Source organism: Struthio camelus, chromosome W (assembly GCF_040807025.1).
Source record: "Struthio camelus isolate bStrCam1 chromosome W, bStrCam1.hap1, whole genome shotgun sequence".
Lineage (NCBI taxonomy): Eukaryota > Metazoa > Chordata > Aves > Struthioniformes > Struthionidae > Struthio > Struthio camelus.
In genome coordinates this window covers 53676223-53698752 of record NC_090981.1, presented here as the reverse complement: position 1 = coordinate 53698752, position 22530 = coordinate 53676223, and the positions used below count along the sequence as shown (strand labels likewise).

At 40.3% G+C, this 22530-nt stretch overlaps 1 protein-coding gene and 1 long non-coding RNA gene across 3 annotated transcripts in view; one reads left to right on the top strand and one right to left on the bottom strand.

The window, feature by feature from the left end:
• LOC138060857 (complement component C7-like) overlaps window positions 1-18357 on the top strand; it is a 25051-nt gene extending 6694 nt beyond the window's left edge. Inside the window, exons 8-18 of one of the 2 annotated variants that reach the window (XM_068926217.1) lie at window positions 989-1232; window positions 1790-1903; window positions 2659-2825; window positions 3849-4077; window positions 5103-5274; window positions 5664-5751; window positions 7115-7247; window positions 8584-8775; window positions 11247-11343; window positions 15854-16038; window positions 17519-18357. In XM_068926217.1, the coding sequence (XP_068782318.1) occupies window positions 989-1232; window positions 1790-1903; window positions 2659-2825; window positions 3849-4077; window positions 5103-5274; window positions 5664-5751; window positions 7115-7247; window positions 8584-8775; window positions 11247-11343; window positions 15854-16038; window positions 17519-17706 (1809 nt within the window). In that variant the 3' untranslated portion in view covers window positions 17707-18357. Of the gene's footprint in view, window positions 1-988; window positions 1233-1789; window positions 1904-2658; window positions 2826-3848; window positions 4078-5102; window positions 5275-5663; window positions 5752-7114; window positions 7248-8583; window positions 8776-11246; window positions 11344-15853; window positions 16039-16833; window positions 17085-17518 lie in introns of those variants that run through there. The other variant, XM_068926218.1, reaches the window with a different exon arrangement.
• LOC138064312 (uncharacterized) lies at window positions 9779-22530 on the bottom strand. The gene is made up of 3 exons (XR_011137573.1): window positions 22402-22530; window positions 11509-11598; window positions 9779-9858 (listed from the first exon to the last, which is right to left on the bottom strand). It is a non-coding gene; the product is annotated as an uncharacterized lncRNA (long non-coding RNA).

The following is a 22530-nucleotide window of genomic DNA, read 5'->3' as shown; positions in this document are numbered from 1 at the left end:
TGTTTAAGAAAGAAAAACATCAGCTTCTTCTCAAAATTGATTAAATTTTTCCACTTTTTTCTAACAGTTTAACACACTTTCTAATAATGCCTTTGTCAGTATCTTAGAGTGAAAGAATTCAACAAAACAAAATTAGTTTTAATCACAGATTTCATTTCCCACTAGTAGGAAATTAAGAAAGATAAGCAGTATCTTAGGCAGCCGGTAAGCCACAGTGCTTACGCCTTTGACTTATTTAAAAACAAAGGTTAAATAAATAATTTGAGAATAATTCTCAATTAAGAGGTAAAACCTTAATCTTAGAGTAAATAAAAGCAAGTAACGATTACATATATTTGATGTTTTCCAAGCTGACAGAAGATAAGCTCATGTTACCACACTAACAATGACATACATTGAGATTTATCATTACAAAGCTTGAAAGCAACATTGAGAAGCAGAGGTGACCATTCTTGTGTGGGTACGTAGCATTTTAAAATTCAGCAGCATCCTCAAAATGGCTAGAGCACCTTAACAAATAAAGGCTCCTCTACACGAATCAGAGTGAGAAGAAAATCTCCCTAGTTCCTCGAATTTGCTTTCAATAAGGTTTGTTAACCCTATGCTGCCATGTTGCCAGTGCTGGAAAGCTGGAAACCACCATTAGTGATACAGTAACATTAGTGAATAGTGATATTTTCATTACTCCTTTGTCTTTGTGCTAGTTTTCTGTACACAGGAAGAAAAGAAAGACGACGCAGCAATTAAAATCAAAGCCCAAAAGATACTTCCTCTCCTCAGAATATTTTTTTCATGTTCCCTGAGCTGCTTAGACACGACTATAGTCTTAGCTTAGACTACAGTCTGCTTAGACACAACACTATAGTTGTTAGTATAGTAGCTAATAGTAGTATAGTAACAGAGCGTTAGTATAGTAGCTAAAATAATATGTATGTCACTTAGCTAGTAGTGAAGTGGCCGCATGACTGATTTCTTTTCCTCCCATCAGAGTCAGCAGCTGTTGGTTATTGAGAACACTGTGGAAGTTGCTCAGTTTATTAACAACCGCCCAGACTTTCTCACTCTTGCGGAGCCATTCTGGAAGGAACTCGCCAACCTCCCTGTTGTCTATGATTACAACACCTACCGAAGATTTATTGAACATTTTGGGACTCATTTTTTACACTCTGGATCTCTAGGAGGACATTACAAAATTATTTTTAAAATGGATACTGACAAAATGAAAGCAGAAGGTAGAGTACTGGAGCATTTGTTACAAGAAACAAAGTGAGAAAACAAAGATAAACATTTCTTTGCCTGTTCTCCGAAGCAATATGTGAAATCAAATAAGAGAGTCTGATAGTTGGTTCAGGACCTCATCAGGCTGAACTTGAATTCTAATGCGAGTTTGAATGCCACATAACCTTAAAGTTTAGAAGTTGCTTGGAGATGGAGGCTGGGTAAAACTGTAAAGAGCAGAATAAATCCCAAATGAGGCAAATATCAAAGTGACTTGTGATGGTGCTCAGTGGTGAGCAGCGCTGTAGGAGCAGGGAATGCTGAGAAAAGGGATGAAAGGAACAATAAACTTTTGCCAGATACAACTTCTGTCTCAGCCTCCATCCACAGGCTGTAGCATAAGGTGGACCTCCCTATAGAACCTACTTTTTAGCTGCCTCCTAATTCAAGCAGAAAATGTGGTGGTTCTGTTTCTAAAACACCTTTCAGGTCAATGGGGAACTGAGACATTAATTAAAAATATAGACTAACTTTCAACGTATGGTATTGTTAATGGATCTATTTTCTGCAGGTCTGAGCATAACAGACATGTACAAGTGTACTACATCAGGCTGGAATGCATTCATTGTAAAGAAGAAGAAAACAGAATGCTCCAAACTGGATGAACTATTACAAACTTCTTCAGGTGAATGTTCAGTAGTAACTTGCACAGATACCATATATCCAGCTTTCATCTCTTCCTAAATAGCTGTCCAAATGAGGAACAGGTGTGGATAGCTTTGCTGAACTGTTTTAACACATGGAACCCAAACACCAAGTGCCCAGTTTAAAAGGCTCCCCAAGACCCAAACAGTGCTAATGCTTTCCCAATAATTAATACTTTTCTAGACACCTTACAGCCAGGGAGGCTAATACAGCTGGAAAACTGGATGTTGCTTATGTGCTGTACATGTGAGACCTCTTGATGCAAGTGGGCATGATTGATCTGTCCGGAACTGTAGCACCCATTTTCATCACCGTATGCAGGGTCTCTTTAGACAGGGCCTTTATGGAGCTATATGTTATAAGAAAGTTTGGGTGTTGATCTGTTTGTGCAGTTAGTCTGTGTGACAGAAAGGGATAAACAGCTCTACAGATGCCCACCGACTTACTTTCTGCAGCCTGTTTTGCAGATGTTGGAGAGTTTTCAGATGCATGTGACTCTTTGCAACTTCTCCACACTGCATTTTTATCCTAAGCCAATATCCTTCTTTTTTAGGAAATGCTGCTGTGGGATTTGACAAAGTATTACTACTGAGGACACTGTAATCTCATAAGTGCATTCTGCCCTGAGGCATTCTTTCACTACTTGCTAGTATAGTTTTTGCACGTATTGTTTCTATTCCTATTTGTAAATATGCAAAGCTGCTATTTTCTGTCTTTCCCATCCTGAATCTACAGGAAGTAGTGGCAATAAGATTAAAGGAGACCCTTATATAGAAGGAGGAAGCCCAGGTGGTGTTGCTGGCCTTAGTTATCTAGAGCTGAATAATCCTGCTGGGAACAGTCAGAGATACTCCTTTTGGGCTGGATCAGTGACAAACTATCCCAGAGTAATTAAAAAAAAGGTAAGGCTATTTTCCTGAAACACACATGAGCAGATTGGATTACCTCAAGGGGAGAAGTGATTAAATTATAGAGGGTGATTAATCAGGCTGTAGTCAGCAATCATTCTGTATTCAGATCACTTCATAAAAGTAAAAAAAATTCACAGGAAGAAAATTCTGGGAAGCGACTGGCTGTATCACAAATCTAACCTTTGTCTGGTAGTTACCTGCCAGCCTTACAAGCTTTTGGTGATTTTACTGGTGTTCTGCTTAAGAACAGAGGGTCAGCCTAGCATTGGAGAAAGGCTAGATTTCAAGTAGCCCATTTTCTGAATTACATGTTGACAAGTCTGTGTGTGGCTTCCACACGCAGCTTGATGACCCCTCTGTATCCCTTTTATACCTCTCCCTTTTCTCTGTGTGTGGTGATTTGAGGTAACTGGAGATTCTGGAAGCCAGACACCTGAAAATTGGCACAAGAGTATTCACCGCTAGTTTGTCCGAGTCCCCTTTGGGAACTGCCTGAATGCTGAAGCATAATGTAAAAGCAGTAGAATGCCATCAGGGAGTTTTCAATTAAATATGAGAACATAAGATATAAAATCTGCCATAGGAATGCAAAATATTTTTACTTATTGCTGTCTTTAATCATTACTTAATGAAATGACATAATAGCTTGGTTAAATGTCTAGCTTTCTAGGCTGGGAATAGCTTGATGATGATGACTTAAGTTATTGTACACTGGTGGACTGTGTTACGGTACACTTTAATCTCAGCTGTAATCTCTCATCTCAGATGTGTTTAAACACAACTAAGCTGCCAGTAACTTGAAGAAACATTGTTAAATAGAGCTGATTTTGCAGAAAAAAGCTAACATTAAAAACTAAAATAAGATTTTAGTTGGCTAACAGACTATTTAGGGCATCTTTCAAGACTCATGTGCAGGAACATGCATCACAAATTATCTTACATGACAAAATGTGCTGATAAACTGCTCTATCCTTAATATAGCTTTAATGTAAATTTTTTTTCTTCTGTGTGTAGCTGACACCATTGTATGAGCTGGTAAAGGAAGTGCCCTGTTCCTCAGTTAAAAAGCACTACCTAAAACAAGCCATTGAGGAATATATGGCTGAAAACGATCCCTGCAAATGTCATCCTTGCCAGAATGGTGGTGAGCCAGCTGTGGAAGGAACTCAATGTGTGTGTTACTGCAAGCCTTACACCTTCGGAGCTGCTTGTGAACTGGGAACTCTCGTGCAAGATCAGCCAGGTCAGCACTTGTTTAAATTTGTGAGAGTTTAAAAGTGGTAAGTGCACTTTCCTGTTTCCAGAATCTGTTTATCCTGCTGCACAGACTGAATGAGCAGCTGATGTTGTGCAGCAGCTGCTCAGTCAGTTCCTGCTGCAGACATATAGCATGGGGACAGGTTTCTTCCTGCTGAGCCTGACACTCTGCTTAGCATGTATAAACAGTACTTTATAAATAACTGTTTTTATAAATATTGTTAAATACAGTGGATAATACTAACCACTCATAGTGCAGCCCTCCATAAATAAATATATACTCTAAAAGAGCAGGTGTTCTTCAGTCTCACAGGTGATTCTGTCCCTGTCCACCCATAAGCAGGGAAATTCATATACTAATGGGCCAAAGTCACTGTTGCCAAACTGGGGTGCATACACTCTCATAATTAAGTTCTGAGGTAAGTAACTAAACTAACATAGATATTTCAATGCTGCTGATCACCTAGTGTAGAGGGAGGAAATTAGGATGTTGTGGAGTGCTCTGCGCTCCTGAATCTCTATCTCCTTACTTGGAAGATTAATTTTAGGTGAGGCTGAAATCACTGGTGCCACTGACTTGCTGCACATCGCACCTCAGTCCATGAGCAAAGTCAGCCAAGTTTTGAACTGGGAAATTGCTGTATATAGCCCTTAAGCCAGAAGAACTTGCAGATTCTCTTCAAATATGCAAGTCACACATGACTTGTGTCCCATTGGACACAAAATTAAGGAAAGGAGATTGAGTGGTCAAAATGAGGATCAACTCAACCCTTATTCCTAAGACTTACACAGGTATTCAGAAGCCAAAGCCCTAGTGTAACCAAAAAGACAAACTTAGAGGTGTCTTTGTGAGGCTGGGCAGAATGAGTAGGGGAACAGAGATCATAACAACGTGGAATTCTCTGTAGGGTCGTAGTTTGGATTTTCATTAGCTTTGAATAGTACTTGCCTTTTTCAGGATAATAAACCTGCAGAGTGGTTTAATGTGAAATGGTCTCAAACGTTACGTAGGTGTTGTTGATGGACACTGGAGCTGCTGGTCTTCCTGGAGTCCGTGTTCAGGGGGAAGGAAATCAAGGAGTCGAACCTGCAACAACCCCTCACCACAGGGTGGTGGGAAGGCATGCATAGGAGAACAGCATGAAAGCAGACCTTGTGAAGATGAAGAGTTGCAACATTTTCAGTAAGCAGAAAAGAAACTTTTGGAGCACAAATAAGGGAAGATTTAAAAATTTAATTCAAAAGAATGCACAGATTGTTGCACGTAGGGAGAATGTCACTCACTGACCCTCCAGCTTTCATATTGTTTCATACGTTGAAACAAGATGAAACCCAGGAACTGAATCTGATAGAGGTGAACTAGAAAATGGGGTAAAAGCCGGTAAACTTGACACCATTCGCTTTAGTACTCTCTTTTTCAAATATCCAGGTGGTGCCTGATTTAAGTATAATTGTGACATAAATGGGGCATGTAATGGTCTTGAAAATGAACTTAATTGAGACGTTTACTATTTTGGAAGGAAAAGTAACTAAACAAATTCAAACTTAGTAGTACTTTTGTTTGCTTTATAGCCTAATTGAACCACACTGCTTTGATATATCCATAAGTCCTACAGAATTCTGTACACCTCCTCCTCTCTTGGAAAATGGATTTGTTCAAGTAAGTTATTTCTATTATTTTATTATCTGCCCTGTCCCTACCTGCAGTGTCACAGCTGAAGTTAATATAGAGATTCACTTGAAACTGTGGGTTTGTCTTGATAAGTTTAGTACTGATAAGTTCATTATCAAAGCTACTGCAGCTTTCTTAGCACTGTCCCCCTTGCTTAAGTTTACAAGAAGTTAGTCAAGACTTTACACATTAAAACGCACCCCCCCACACACACACACAAAATAAAATCTTTGCTTTTCTGCAAATTTTTTGCTTTTCCTAGAAATCTTGTCTTACACGCTACACACGTAGCTGACATATGTGGCACAGAAATGTTTTACAAATTACAGAAAATCAAAGAGAAGCAGAGCACAGAGAGTAAACTGTCAAAGGTAATTCATCACATGTCCATAGCAAAATTATAAAGAGATTTTAGGACTTTTGACTTTTCATCCTGTGACTAACCATTGCACTTTCTTGTTCCCTGGTGGAACTATGATGAGGCAAGTTATTTTGCTGACTGTATTACAAAGTTGGGTCTATTTAGCAAGGGAGACTTCTCAGGGTATAGATTATGCCTTCTCTGTGCTGTGAGGCTGTCTAGAGTCTTCCTGGTCAATAAAATAAATAGGAGGATTAGTTAAAAATCCACTAGTTAGCTCTGCACAACTGAGCCTGAGGCATGATCCAAAATTTTGTCATGAATTTTTTGTAATCAATGGCTCTCTCCCATGTTGATAAACTTAGTTCACAAACTAAAGGCAGAATCCTGCAATTTGTGGAATATTCTCAGTTTTTATAAGATCTCTCCTTAGAACGGAGGAGGATATAAAATGAGAAAAGATCTGTGTCCTCAAGGACAGCCCTCCTAAGTGGCCATATCACATTAACCATGCATAAGCTGATAGCATGCCATTCTAAGACTTAGCCAAGCCATATACTCTCTGCTACTCCCACTGGGAATTTGAGAGCTTAATTCTGCTAAAGTTTAGTAACAGCCATATTTGTAGTCAGTTTATATGCTGGCAGAAAAGCACTGTTCCATTTCTCGTATACATCACTGCCAGACCCCTGTCACCAGGTACACTCAACTCTAACTCTCATTTTGCTATGTTAAGCTAGAATCTTCTGTATTCTACCAATTTTTTTTCAGCATCTTTTCCATTTTGAGCACATTTGCTGACTACAGATAATGAGAATTGCCCACAATACTCCAGACACTCCCATTAATTCATTGTAGAATAATATTAACACTTAACACTGTCCCAAACTACTGCATCCCAAGATCCCACCCCGAGATCAATGGGAGTTCGACATTGCTGGTGATTCCTAGATTATATATTCAAAATACCTCCTTTTCCTTTTCTTTCAGAATGCTGAAAACTTATACCCTGTTGGGAAAAGCATTGTTTACACTTGCAGAGATGGATACTCTCTCGTTGGTGATCCTGTTGCTAAGTGTGGCAGTAATTTACAGTGGCAAACTGGAGACAGATATTGCCAGAGTATGTCTAACTGATTCTCATTATGAAATGCAACTTAATTCCTGAATTCTGGTGAAACTTTTCTCCGTGTCTGTTTCCTAGCAATAAGGGGGAAAGAAATACACACCAGTATTTTCCCAGTTCCCTAAACAGAATCAGGCTTAGATTGACTTTCTTTTCTTTGAATCCAGACATTGTTATACTGAAACAGAAAAAAAGCCATAAACTCTGGTTGTAAAGAAGGCAGGAAGTGAAATGAAAGCCCAGCACACCTGATCGAACCAGGTCGAATATTATTTGTAGAAAGAGTTTTACTATATTTAAAGCAAGGTTTGTATCCATTGGGATATAAGCCAGAATCACAAAGACTGATGATCAATAAGTCCCATAATCTCTATCAGAGGAATCACAATGTTCTTATGTTTATACAGGACTGAGATTTTCTGTAGTTCTCCATAATCCTTCTAAGCTGGCAGTAAATTGCAGCGTATACCATTCTCATACATTATGTTATCCCTGATTAATGCTACATAGGAAGAAGGGCGCTCTTCAAGATCCTGGACAATACTCCACCCTCCTGGGTGTGGGAGGAATTACTTTCCGAGGAACAGCCTTTGTTGCGCAATTCAGTCTTGTGGCTGTGGCCAAGAACCATTGGGATAAGCCTGTGTCCCTTTATAAACCAAACTGAGTAAAAGGTCCAGTGGAAACTCTGGGCAACCACAGAGTTCTCAAATAACTGTCTCATCGTCGGAGCTCAACTGCAGGGATCAGTTTACAGCTTGGATGATCTCTCACCTTCCCTCTTTTCCTCTAGCCCAGTTAGTAACCATTAGGGTGTTTTCTCCCTCAAATTTTTTTTGTAGATCAACTTTGAGTGCAATCAGTGAGACCTGGGAGTTTTCAGGCCTGTTGTTCAATATCCTCTTTTCCTCCTTCCAACCAGAATTTATTGTCAACAAACGCTAGCCCACACTGTCTGAGTACCGTCTCTTCGTGTATCAGTACAGAGTCTTCAGGGCTCTATATGTATGACCTGTCCCTACTAGGATGCTAGTTACTAGCACGAACCCTTAACAGAAGCACAGGTTATAAGAACAGAGAAGTTCTGTTCAGGCTAGGGCCAGATCTGCAGGCAACAGGAGAAGATATAGTCACTCTGTCCTTGGTATTGCACATATATATCGCTGGGGTAATGAGTTAATATTCTTTGCTAACATAATTGGCATATTGCCAGAGGAAAAACGGCTAATATTTCCATTCAATTTTTTTAGGAATTTAAGACAAGCTAACATATGCAACCGCTTTCTGCAGTCCTCTGATTCACCGTGCCTATCTCAAATGCTTCATTCCTCAGAAACCGCTTGTCTCCTACCTGCCCTGGAGGGGGGTTTGCAAGGAGAGCCATGGAAACCTTTATACGAGATCGGTGAGAGAGTGACTCTGTCCTGTCCACGTGGCATGCGCTTAGAAGGGGCAGGCTCCATTTTGTGTGAGCCCAGTCTCAAGTGGTCTCCTGACATGATGACTATCCAGTGCAAGAGACCGGGTAAGCCACTGTAGTCTTCTAAATGCAGTGCAAGGGTTTCTTTCCTGTGCAGACTATGGTTGATATAGATAAGATATACACAGAACTAGAGCTAATATACTGATAGAGAGGTTTATCCATATCAACAACACAAAGCACAGAAGATTTGAATGTGTGCTTCACCATGGGCCAAGATAACTGACCAGTTTCTGCAAGGTGTTCAAACAAGATGCCTCAAGACATTTCTTTTTGAAGTTTCCTTCTGGCTTGTTGCTTCCCATTCCCCTGTAGATATGAAGCATAATCACCAACAATATTTTAAGAGATTGTCTAGGATATATGCTGCCTATTCTGCCCCCAAATACACTTGACTTTCCACTCGCATTGTGTATTGCCACCACCATGTGAACTGCACCATGGAGACGTGACTTCGCTGGAAGCCGTCTGGAATCTATTCTGTGCACCAAGGCCTCTCATGGCAGAGAAGAGCTGGGGCTGGGTGACTCCTTTTGCACGTTCGACAGTCACACAGCTGATATGGAGTAAATCTGTAGGAAGTGAAGGACAGGGGGGTATGGATCTTCAAGCTCCTAGTAACAGCTGTTTAAGCTCTGGGTTGATACTGGCAGGCACTGTCAGAGACAGAAGCAGGCTATACCATAAAGCGGGTTAGTCTCAGTTCATCTTTTCCAGCTGTGGAGGGCAGACAAGACTTTCTCTTGTGCATTCTTACAATGCTGGCTAGTGACATACAAGCATCCAAACAGCTTGCTACTTCAAGTCAGCCACATCCTTACTCGACATCCCAGATGTTCTCATATTCTTCCTCAGACCCTTACTTGAAGAAAACTAGCAGCCACTGCTGTTCCCCAGGGAATAGACCAGGCTCGTATCCCATATTTTGTGTCTATGCTCTCATTATCATCAGCAAACTGCTGTGGCCTGTAGTCGCCCAATCTAAGGAAAAAGGCAGGTGAAAATCAGGCTCGTAAGTCAAAGATCAGCATCCCATAAGAATACCAACCTCGGTCATCTGCAGTTTCTGACCGTTATATCATATCCGTGTGTACAGCAAGCATGAGAATTTCAGAAGGAACAACATGCCTGTAAATAAAATGGCTCATTGTCACTAACATACAAAAGCGCTAGTGCTACAGTATTACAGTTGCTAGTTGCCTAGGTCCTGAGGCTCAGCCTTAGTGATTAATTTTCATCAGTTTTTGTAACATCATGTATTCAAACTCTAGTAAAGACTAGAAACCAGCTTAAATGCTTCCATCTTTAGAAATAATTTGTGTCTTGCTGTATGGGACTATTACATTAGTAAAACAGGAAGAATAACAGCTAAAAAATAGAAGGAATGTAAGATAAAAACGGACAATAATTATAATGAAGATATGTACATGCAGAGACACAATGGCACACATCTATTTGGCCTTACTGAAATAAGGTGGGACGAGAGTATTTAGTCAGTAATAGTGTCGATAACAGTAAACTACAGAGGACAGGTAAAACCAGCAGCCCCAGACCTGGAGACACTGCAGCAATTTTTGGTGGAAATTTCCCTTCTGCAGGCAGACAAGGTTATGCCTGGTGTTTGTGTTGCAAAGCACTACAACTCTATTTTTTAACTCCTCTGTCCATTTCTGCCTGTCTGTTTCGCTTGCCAAGTCTTAATCCGCAAGGGAGATTTATTTATAAAATGCAACAGTGTTCAGGGAGATTAAAGTTTCAGGTTAAAGCAGAATACTATAGACCCCTAATCTAACACACAAATCATGATAAACCTTTCTCAGAAAGCGTGGCTCTATGAATTAAACAAAGTCTTGCTATTACTTGTTACAGAAATCTCTAGAGGAATGTTTAGCAAATGCCTCTTTCATTTCAAAGCTTAGACTATAACTCAGCAGCCAAAGAACAACACGTGTGCATCATGAAAATTCCCCAGGAGCCACTGCTGCTTTTATTTTTTTAAGTTAGTGCAGATTAAGGACTTTGTGCTCAGACTTGTAATTTTCATTACCATCAGTGAATCTGGATATTAAGGTTCACTATTTCTGCACAGGGCTTTGGAGTCTCAGCTTTTCTAGTCACAACCGTGAAGCCAGTAACTCTGAAATCTGATGCTAAAGCTGTTGCCAACACTTGCGAACTATGATTCAGCACTGCCAAGTTTAGCAGAAACAGACAGCTGCTGCAGAACTGGAATGAATCTTTAAGCTTCAACATTGTACATGTCTCCTTCAGTCTGACTCTTAGCCCGTGGACAAATACTGTTCAGTAACTCCGCAAATGTATTATATCTTTTCAATACTGTAGATTCCTTCCATGCAGTAGTTACTTTCAGTGAACACGTAGAATGTGATTTATATAATTCCGTTATATAATTCAGTGCCTTTTAAGCTCAGCTGATGGGGTGATTTCAGGGTAGCCTTTTAACAGCCTTTGTTTTTCTGACCCTTAACAGCATTGTCTGTGTTTTTCTACTTCAGCACCCAGTGTGAAACCAGAAGTGACAGAGCCTAAATGTCAGCCATGGGAGAAAGTGCAGCAGTCACAATGCGTGTGCAAAATGCCCTATGAGTGTGGGTAAGTTCAGGCTGAATTTGACAATGACTTTCTCACTTTATTCAAGACCAATTAAATTTCTTAAGCCTTCAGTCCATGACAGATTAGAAAGCTTTACTCATATGAGAAGGAGGTATAGTGCTTTGTTTGCTTTACAGCTCAATCAGTGTCCTGCTCATCACTTACCTGTCTTGTCACAGCTGTCAGTGGGTATTAGCAGTGATGGAATTTGGTTAGATGACAGAAGGTGAAGGGATAATTTCAGCTCTACTTGATCTGTGAAATAGATGGAAAAAGATAAAATGATATTTTGAAGATTTAGAAGACGGGGACCTAAACCATCCAAGTGGTAAGCTAGTGAAATAAAGCAGATTTATTTTCCCTGCTGAGAAACTGGAGAGTTATGAAAGGTACAATAATCTAATCTCCTATTTACACAGCAGTTTGGAGAGGCCAATCCTCTTCAGACCACTCATGTCACCTTTTATGAACTCATAACTTGCAGACCAGAGTTTGTTGTTTCTTATTTACTTAGTGATCTAAGCCTACACTCTGTGATAAGTAAAGCAGGACAAACATATGGCATTGATTCACTCACTGGGTTCTTTGCTAACTTTTGAGGGAACAGAACCATAAATGAGAAGTAACAAGAAGAGACCCAAGGCCACCTGGCACTCATAGCCAAATGTTCCAAAGAGCTCAGCACTCAAACATCTGGGATAGTTTTCGTAGGACACCAGCACAGTGAGTGTGAGCTCTGGATATGAGATCTGGCCAGGTTTATCATAGCAAGAGCCGAACAGTTTTAAAACTCCAGGATAACAGATGAGATTTTTCTTTTCCAGTGTGGTAGGAGAAAGAAAATTCAAGTGATTTAGAGGTAGCAGGACTTCTCAGTGGAATAGGTACTACATGTATCAGATAGGTAGTTACAAGAGTGCCCTGCACAGTGATTCTAGCGCTAAGCCAAAATTAGCACACCTTGAACATCTCCAAATCAAAACTGGTGAGCTTAGTTCAGGTTTTGCAGTTCCACTGGGCGTTTTCCTAGGACTTGAGACCATTGACTGGCATCCCTGCTTTGGGAAGATAAGGGTCAAGTTTTAACAACTCCACTAAGACTCTCCGTATCCTTAAACACCTAAATATCTTAAATATTCTAGTCCTACTCTTTTTACTTAAATACTCTACTTGTTAAAATGAGGCAACAACCCCTCTTCTGTTTCGTATTTTTTCTGAGGTCAATTACGTAGAAGATGAGGAGGCTCCACAATGCTAGGGAAGCCCCTGTGCAGAGTCGGGACAACTGTGGAAGTTAAATGAATTACGTTCGGTTATACATTTAGGCTTCAGTTATAATTAATCTGCTGCCTGCCTGTTTCTATTTTTTTAATTATATTCAAAATGGCAGGAAGATAGAGAACAGTCATTGTTGTTACCTGATGCCATCTTTCGCTCTGTCTTGAAATAACACATCTAATAATAGTTAAATGATAAATCATCAGCTGTCTAAGCAGGTTAACCTGCTAGCCTATTGAGGTTATAGGACTGAAGCACGTAACCTGATCCCAGCCCCCCCTCTGAGAACTGAGGTAACCTGGTTTGCTTTGCTGTGATGGTGACTCTCAACAGCAGCCTCTGCTCAGAACAGTTCACAAGAAATGCAGACATGCCATGGTTTCAGACCCATCATTGGTCTTTTCAATTGCCAAGAGATAAGCAACAGAAACTTCCAGGGATGGCACAAGAACCCCACAACAGGCTGGTGCAGGGTAATTTGTCCCTCATGACATGGTGCCTTAGGCTATATCTACCCTAATAAATTAGACAGGGAACATTCCTGAGCATTGGCTCTGCTAAATTGCTAGAACATCTCCTAGCAGAGTTTTGGCAAGGGCTAACTCCCACATGATTTCCAGGCACAGTTCAGGAGCTTTTAGGGTCAAGGACTATAGGCAGTTTGATGTGGTCCCCCTGCTCTGAGGGCAGAGAGTTTAACAGTATGGATACCAGTTATTCTGTGGAAATTTATCCTTCTGCAAGAAATGGTTCAGAGGACAGTTAGTGTATTAATATAGATGAAACCTTAGCCTCCAGCAGTGAAAGACTATCTCCACAAAGAAGAATGAGATTGAATATCTTTTCAAAAGTACCCCCTTCCTTCTCCCCACATTTATTTGTGTAGCATCTATGTTTCTTAAGAGTTTTTGGCCTATGTTAAAATTTATGGTCTTGGATGTAAACTTAATAAGTTAAAATCATTTCTAGCATGTTGAATTTCTCATTTTTTAGTTTCACTGCAAGCTGCCTGCCTCATATAGTAGGTGGAAGAGAAAAGGTATTTGCTGACTTACATGTGCTATTTAATTCCTCATATTATGTGCTTTTGTAAAGGCTTGTTCTTATTCCAGCCTTGTTTTTTCAGATAAAAGGTGCTGAATTTTTCAAATTCCTTCCACATGAGGACTCTTCTTTGCCTTTAATTATTTGTATTCCACTGTTCTGATCCTCCTATCCCTGTAATATACTTTCTTAGCAATGAGTGCAAGTTATTAATTTCTCTTATGAGTACAGCATATCCAACCATTTTCTTATGCGTCTGAACATGCTTATTTCCACTGGCTTTCTTCCCAGCGGACCCAGTCTCACAGAGCTTGAGGGACAACATCATAGCTAGACATCTGCAACATGGAACGTGCGCTCCCTACGTTTCTTTCCCTGTTGTGAACCATAAACAGCGGGCTAAATCAGCCTCCTTCCCCTCTGCTGGGTGCTGCTGAAGTGGCGCAAAGCAGAGAGACTAGTGCATTTCATTCTTTATGTTAACAGAAGAGCATTTAGAAAAATTCAAGCAACAAAAAATTACTAGGGATTTCATAGCTGGTAGCTTGACCAAGCACAGCACTTAAGGGATACATTGCAGTTGAAGGTGCTAACATATGTAGGAGTTATAATACAATTAATAATGTTTAAATGCACATTCAGTTGCAGGTAGATGCGACAGTCAAAGTTTTCAGAATCAGCTGATGAATTCTATGCCAAATTTGAGGGACATTAAAGGAGCACTAAGCTACAGACAGTTTAACTTTCTGTAAATGCAGCTCTTTTAAGAGGCTTCAAAATCATTTCTCAGAGAATCATTCCCAGAGCTTGGAGCAGGCACTTTTTCTCGGTGTTTTGTTTATAGATCCTATGAAAAAGCATTTCATAGCTCTCAGAGAAAAAAAAAGTCTACCTCAACACTTGGCAAGTAGTCGAACAAGCCTGGAGTCAATGCTTTCTTACCAGAAGTTCCCTCTTCAAATTCCTCTTCCCAACAAGCCACTTTCTCAGGAACTGTTACCTTCCCTGGCAGACAGCCTCACTCCACTCATTAGGCCCCTTTGGCCGCTCCTGGTCAGCCTCTCTTCTGCATCAAACACCTGTTTTGCCTGGGTTGACCATAAGAACGGACCGATTTTAGATACTAATGTTTCTGTGTAAGTACTTCTGAGCTGTTCAAAGTGAGAAATAAGCCTTTGGAGCTGCATTTCAAAGCTCTTCGTACCTTGGGAGTGACTCTCCACTGTCTAGTAGCCTGCACAGTAATCTCCCCGTGGGTGTAAAACGCTGCCTGGAGAGCATGTGAATGACCTACTCTGAGTAGGCAGCATTTTTGTTCAGTCCACACAGATGGCACCAACTGCATGAAGCGTAAGTAGAGAAGCTTGGGTTTTGAGAATGAAATCCAGAAATAATGGAAGGTCTTTTTTTCCCCCTCCTACATCTACAGCATGAAATACAAATGATAATACCTTCCTAGAATTGTCCCTGAAGCAAATACTGTTCAAGGTTGTCCAGGAATCGTTATTATTGCTTTTATAAACGAATTTTTGTGGGTGTTAGGACAATATCTGAATTTCAAGAAATAAACAAGTAAAGGCCCTGCATGAATAGAGCAGGTTTTTGATAAAAGTTCTGTGTAGATTTTGTATTTGTGTTTCCAGAAGTTTCTCTGGTCTCTGATGTCGGGTCATAACTCTTTATGCGGTAAAATCTGAGGCTTTTAAAGGAGAGCAGGCAATAAATACGTTAACTATGTTCTCATCTGTTGTAATTAATAATTATGAAATAATAATTTGCATGCCAGTGTGTATATGTCATTATATGTATGTGAAACCATATGTTTGTGTGTATGTACATGTGTGCACAGATGTATAATATAGTAGTGAATAACTGAGGTCTGAACTCTTAACTAATGAAGTCTAGATTTCACTGCCACTGAGGTCAATGGCAAAATACCCAGTACTATCCTTGTCCTTCAAAGGGGACAGACTCTGGTACTGTTGAGGTGCAGCATTCTATGGGAAAGGAAGAAGTCTGATTTGTTCATGAGTCTAAGTCCCGAGTTCCTTGCTGCACTTTCAGGACGTACCTCACTGAATAGGAAAAATAGAATGGGACCCTGAATATTTTCCATTCCCTCAGCTCTTTTTAAGAGGTACAAAGATAAAGCACGTTTAAACAGTGCAATCCCTGCTTTTGTTTTCAGTCCTTCCCTGGACGTCTGTGCTACAGATCAAAGAACGAAGAGAAACACACTTTTAACTGTTTGCAAGATGCATGCGTTGGAGTGCACGGGCAGAAAATATTCTCTTACTGATGTAGAAAACTGCAAAATACCTCAGGCAGCTGAAAAATCCTGTGGATCATGCCGTTCATGGGAAAAATGTGATGGTAAGAGATTCTTCACAATCATAAGTAACAAAATGAAATCTTTATCCCTATTCACACGTTTTGCCGTAGTTTTGTCTTTACAATAGCAACTCCAGATCCTCCCAGAAGCACACACAAACTGCTAAGTTGGTTCAAACCATTAGCCCGGTATTTGGTGTATGACTATGACAGAAAGCTCCAGTCATGGAAAATAAAACCCTGCAGGAGATTGTAACAGAATAAACTGTCTATAGGAAAAGCCCATCCCCAGTCTCTGTTAAGTGGATACCACATTAGATGTTTCTCTGGCAGTTTTGGGTGAAATCCTTGCCCTACCCTTTTTTCATTATAACTACCTGTTTTAAACTTCTTGACACAGTAATGGTGGAAGTCCTCACTACCCTCAGCACTATCAGATCCTTTCCTGAATCTCGCTGAGCGTTCTCCCCCGTGGTATCTGGTGGCAAGGAATTAAATGTCTTATTCTATACTGTCTAGAAAGGGCACTTACTTCTGTTTGTACTTCACTGCATATCCCCGGTTTCTCACATCATGAACAACAGTGAATGACTATTCCCTCAGAGTAAATATTCTCAGTCTTTTGCAGTCTGTCTTCAGTGGAAGCTTTTCTATCCCCTGATCTGATTTCCCTGAGTGTCCTCCAGTACATTGCATTTAATGGAGGGTGGCCAGAAATGGAAAGATAAAGGAGTAAATTAGGTTTTCAGAAGTGCCCCAGATAGAAGGCACCATTATTATTATATTTTGAAAATAAAAAAGATTACTTGATAGGAGTTTGTATATTTTGTTTAATAGGTTTGAACATGCCAAAATAATAACAAAAAGTCATCAAAATTGGCTGAAGCTTCAGCAGAGAAAAATGCAAGGAAAAGTTAAACACACAATACCAAAACAAGGACGTAGTTATGAAAAATAAATCTCATTCTTACCTGATTGTGTTAGCTGTTGTCACTGATACACCTATGCCCATTTATTCATAGGAGTGGGTTATTTGATCTTAATGAAACTACCAATAGGTAAATAAAAAGACAAGTTTTAAGTGTTTGCATGATCAGGGTGCGACCAGAGTTTGTTACTCTCATCTTAAATGTTATCTGGAGTCTGGAGCAGTAGATACGATAACTGGTGCTAGGAGATTTGAAGCACTAATGTCAGAGATGTAGTCAAGACCTCTATCTCAGGCATCTTCAGAAAGCTTTTCCCATAGAAGTGAACAGTTTATCAAATTTGGAGAAGTCCCTGTAGGCACATTGGATTGCTGTGACAGCAGAGTGCCACTTGGTTGCACTTCTAGTTTTTCCATTGAACCTGATTATCAATTAATGTTACTTCTGTTTAGGAGAAGTGCCCTCCACAAATTGCTCTGTTACTCCTATAGTTTTGCTAGAAATACATTAGTCTGTTTTTCATTAAATGAGTTACTACCTTCCTTGTGAGTAGCTCCCATCCGGAGTGTTTTTTATTCTCTGTTTTTGCTTAGCCCAATCCAACAGCTGTGTCTGCCGTGAAGACGGGCAGTGTGAGGAGGGAGGCATTCGGATTTGTGCTGCAGTAAGCAGGTCTGCTGTCCGTCAGACCATGACTGAATGTCAGGTGGGGCTTCACAAGTGCCGAGGGGAGACTGTCACCCTTGTCAGCATAAAGCCTTGTGACATTCAAAGCAAATAAGGCATATTATGGTTCATTTTGCTCATTGCCATGGGATATGTCAAAATGCGTCAACTGCTGGGCAGTAATATACTTCAAATCTTGCTCTCTCATGTATAAGCTCGGCCATGAAGTCCACCACTGCTGATGAGATTATGTTCATTGGCTCTGAATCAGGGTTCTTCATTACGCAGAGCTACACTAACCACTCACACAAGGGCTCTTATCCTAGACTCTGACTTAGCATTGGTAAGTTTACTTTGCATCTCCCTCAGAATTAAAAAATATTCCTGAACTGCAACCACCAAAGTAGTATTTATAGTAATGTAATGTAATATAGTGTCTAGCACTTGTAAATATATTTTTCTTAAAGTCACACAAACATACTTCTGCACTGATTAGATTTAGATTCTAAGAAAAGAATAAGCTTTACAAAATAAGACATACGATTCTTCTCTTTTTTAATAGAGTAACTTCTTTCTACTTTGCCTTATTCTGCTGAGCAAAAAGTACGCACAGCATTGAACTTGTCACTGTGCCCGAAGCCTTTAAAGGTCAAACAAGGTGCATTAATAGTAAATGCAGCTTAAAATAATGAAAAGAATTCTTACGCTCGTGGCTTCTTGTACACAGACCCACCTCATGAAAACCTGCCCATTTATGTTGTCATAACCAACACCAAGAGCTAAATTTGTAAGTACAGATAACTCAGTTGCACTTGTCATACACATTTGTGTTTGGTCCAAGCACCAGTCTGCTTACAGACCACTGAACATGGAAGTCTTCGATCGTAGCAAAACTTTCCAGAAGTGAGCGATTAGGGGAAGTGTGGTCTCACAGAAATGGAGAATCTCTGCATATGACCCCTGGGGATATCTTTGGACAATCTCCTAAGATTGTTTCTAAATAAAAGGGGTCTCTTGTACCCCTTTCCTTACACAGCTAAGCATGCTATCTGGTACAGTTAAACAGCGACGTCTTTGCTCACATACAACGTATCTTGCAAGTCAATTCGGGTGCCTGGCATGGAAATCTGATCTCTTCCTGACTATTCTCGGAAGCAAAAAAGGACAAATGGCTGCAATATCAAGTAACAGGATGAATGATAAAGCAAATACAATACTATCAGTAAGAAACTCGTATATTTTTAAAGGGACAAATTTTATTTCTTGTTATCAATAAACATCTACCAGATAAAATCTGTCTGTTGGTTTCCATGTTTGTACCTGTCGTTTCCTCACGTAAACCCTACCCTCGGCACAGTAAGCTTTGTTTTCTGTGGCACTGGCAATAAGAATTAAGCTAGAATTAAGATCAGTATGCTTTCCCTTGGCAGACTCCCTGTCCCAGAGGCAGCTGTGCTGGTAGGAGAGGTTGCCACTGCCACCCCCTCACCCTTGGTTGTTTGTCACCACCCCGCACACCCACCGAAGCTGCTGTCCTGGCAGATTGGAGGGGAGGGTAGCAGACAGCGATGGGCATGTGTCAAGCAGGAAGGGTATGCTGGTAAGGTCAAATCCTAGAGAGAAGCTGAGAAATCACAAGAGGTCAAGAACCCTTCCCCTTGCCCCGAAGTGTTTTCATGGTAACAGAGGAAAAGCTTTTTACTCAATAACTTAATCAAGCAATAGAAAGAGTAAATAGAGAATCAGACAATGCGGATACAACATAGCAAAGACATTCAACAGTGATATGAAATGTTGGCTGATAAGGTTAAAGCAGTATAAATGAAAATAAAAGGAAATATAAAAATAAGAAAAGGGGAGATTTAAAATAAAGAGTAACAATTATTTCAGAGACCTGGAAGTAAATATTAAGGTAATAGTAATATAGGAAGTAAATATTAAGGTACAGTTCTCACCTAGCTCACAAAATTTTCAAGAATGGCATCATTTGTTAATCCCTAGTATAAGATATCCTAGCCTACAGGGCTAATTGCATATCTTTGTACCATCTTAGCCAAAATAACTTAAAATTATTTTTAGTGGCTAAATGGTACTGAAGCTATTTTTTCTGATCTTTTGCCCATGGAAAGCCCTGACTCTTCTCTGTCTTGCATCTCCAATAGATTTATTTGTCTAGCTTCTTTATTTGTCTAGCTTAACCGATGCAAAGCTGACTTAACTACTTCTGAATTACTCATGAAAGCTAAATCACTACTCTAATACTTGGCCCGTTCTCTTAATAATAGCTATCATATATCTATGTAACCTATATCACCGTGCACTAAATAGCGTATCTAGGTCTACTGAAAGAGATAGGGTTGATATTGATAGGTCTCCAGCGTTCAACTCTGTTGACACAAGGTGTTTGAAGGATGCACTTCTGCTAACACCCTTGTTTACCTACAAAGTCCCACCTAACAAATACAAATTGTGGTGTCCAAGCTTCAGAGCAAGCTGAAAGCTATAGTTCTGCTTTCTTGTTCAGGGAGAGGTTTCCCTTGTTCTATCATTTGACGTTGGTGGTAGGTGCATTCCCTCACCAAATTACTGCTATGTTTAAACTTGTTTTGTTGGCTAGCAAAGTTGTCTTTGGTTTGCACCTTCTAGTAAAAATGGGTCAGCTTCTGCAATTCTTTGTCATATTAAATACTATTTACTATGAAAAATTCCTGTTAAAGACTGCTTAAAGTGATGGTAGTTAAAAACACATTTTTAAAATGTGAACTAGCCTTTGGCTACTTTAAATTTTTGGCCTGTGATTTTCAAGGGTGACTGCATAGGTTCCACTTGCTTTTAATAGCTATTAATTCAATTTTCCAATAATGGTGTGCTGGCCAGCCTCGGCTAATAATAATCAACATAAATGGTAACAGTCCTGCTTCAGAGTTTTGCATTAGGAGAGACTTTTGTCTCTTTTACATAAGCTGCCAGAGCAATACTGAGTTACAACCCAATAGCATAACACAGTACCTTTGGTAGAATAAGCACATCCTCAGAGGCTCAACATGGAGCCTGTTTCGGGAGCCTGTGTGGTAAGCCATAAGCCTGTGCTCATTCGACTCTGCTGCACCACTGTGCCTTGGGTTGGAGGGTTTCAGAGGAAAAGTCTGGCAAAAGAGGATTCCTGGGAATGCCAGTGTACACAGTTGTACATCCATGGCCTTTTTTCATCCTTCAGAATAAACGAAGACATTTGGCTTTTCTTGTGTGGAAATGTTTTGTTTGTCTCCACAAAACTTTGAACTTTTAAGCTCACTTGCCCTGAACACATCCAATTATTTTGTGCCTACTGTCAGCAAACATTACAGTAGTAGAGTGACTATGACAAGCACTCCTTGAATTTGAGTGTCAGATAGAGTTGAAAAGCAATTATTCATTTCCTGCCATTGTCCGTAGCAGAAAGCTAACTAGTGCACTGATCATTACTATCTTCCTCCAGCCCAGATTTGGGCACAATGATTCAGCTCAAGCTAAGATTCGGATTCCAAACAGCAGGCCAGACTCCAAACAACATTTTAAAATGTGCAATAGAGAAAGAGTAAAAAATTCATTCTACTACATCAAAAAAAGTAAAGAAAAATAATAAAAAACAATTCCACAGCTGTATCATCATCAGGAATAGGAACAAAATTCAAATATATTGTTTCAGGTATAATTTACAGATTGGGGGGCTAGCTCTTTATCCAACATTCTCACTAGATTTCAGATAAAATCAGATGTAACAGCAAGTACTCAGAGCTTTAGCTTGAACTTTGCCTTGGCTCCCTCGGGCTCTTCCCCAACCTCGGCAGCACCACAGCTTCTCTCCCCTGTGGGACCACCTAGCTTTGGCCCTGCGCTCACACGCAAGGTTTAAAAGCCCACATGCAGAGAGTATGATCAGGAAGTCCTGTAATCTGAATTATCCCAAAAGAAGCCTGCAGCACTCTACTGACTGCAGTCTATGTGCTTTGGAGTCTTTGGGGTGGGGGCTCTGGGGAACATGTGCACTGAGCCTTTATTCTGCCTCTTAGGACAGTGTCCCAGAGGCAAACAGGGATCCTCTGCCTGCATTTTTACTCTTCCTTTCACTGCCATCAGCCCACGCAACACAGTGGGATCCTCTGTAGCTCTAGAGGACACTGCTCCACCAGGTGACAGCAGGTGATACTGCAGTATCACTGCGAGCAGGTGAGCTGGCAGTGAATCCACCCCAGGGTGCCGTGTCCACACTGGGCTTCCGCTACCAGGGCTTGCTGTTCCAATTAATCACCATAGTCCAGCTGCCATTGCTCAGGCTGAGTGAGATGATAGCCCTTATGACTGGTTTGGGTCCAAATTTTGCTTTCTTTTTGATCTCAGCTGCTTCAAGCTTTGGAGCAAGCTTTTGATCCTGAAGATGCTGAAACCAAAGGAATAAATCCTAGAGACTTGAGAAAACCAGGACTCTGTCCCTGTGTTTCATGGCTTAAACTTCCTCTAGAAAAGCCCCACACAACCGCAGTCTTGCTCCCCTCAATAGCAGAAATTTCAAGCTTGAAAGCAAGTTAGTTTTTTTTGTGAGCCAGAGAAAGTTTAATCTGAGTGCCCACTGTCCCATTCTGTTAAACATATGAGATACTGTGCCTAGATAAGATAATAAATGAATCTAAGTTGTTCGGTTTGGGTTTTCATTCAGCTCAAGTAATTTATTTGCCAGTTTTCCTTTAAGTTAGAGTGTCTGTATATCAAGATAGCCACCAATATAGCTTTCTCCAAAGGACTGCTAAAATGATAAATGTTTTAAATGTACCTTTGGTATTGAGAAGGAAGAAAATTCTTTCACTGCAGAAGTAATTCAGTAAAAAGTATTGCTGGCTTTCTCTAAGTAGAATATTCTTTCAGATATTGCAGCGCCAAATTTCACTCCGTGTTCAGCCTC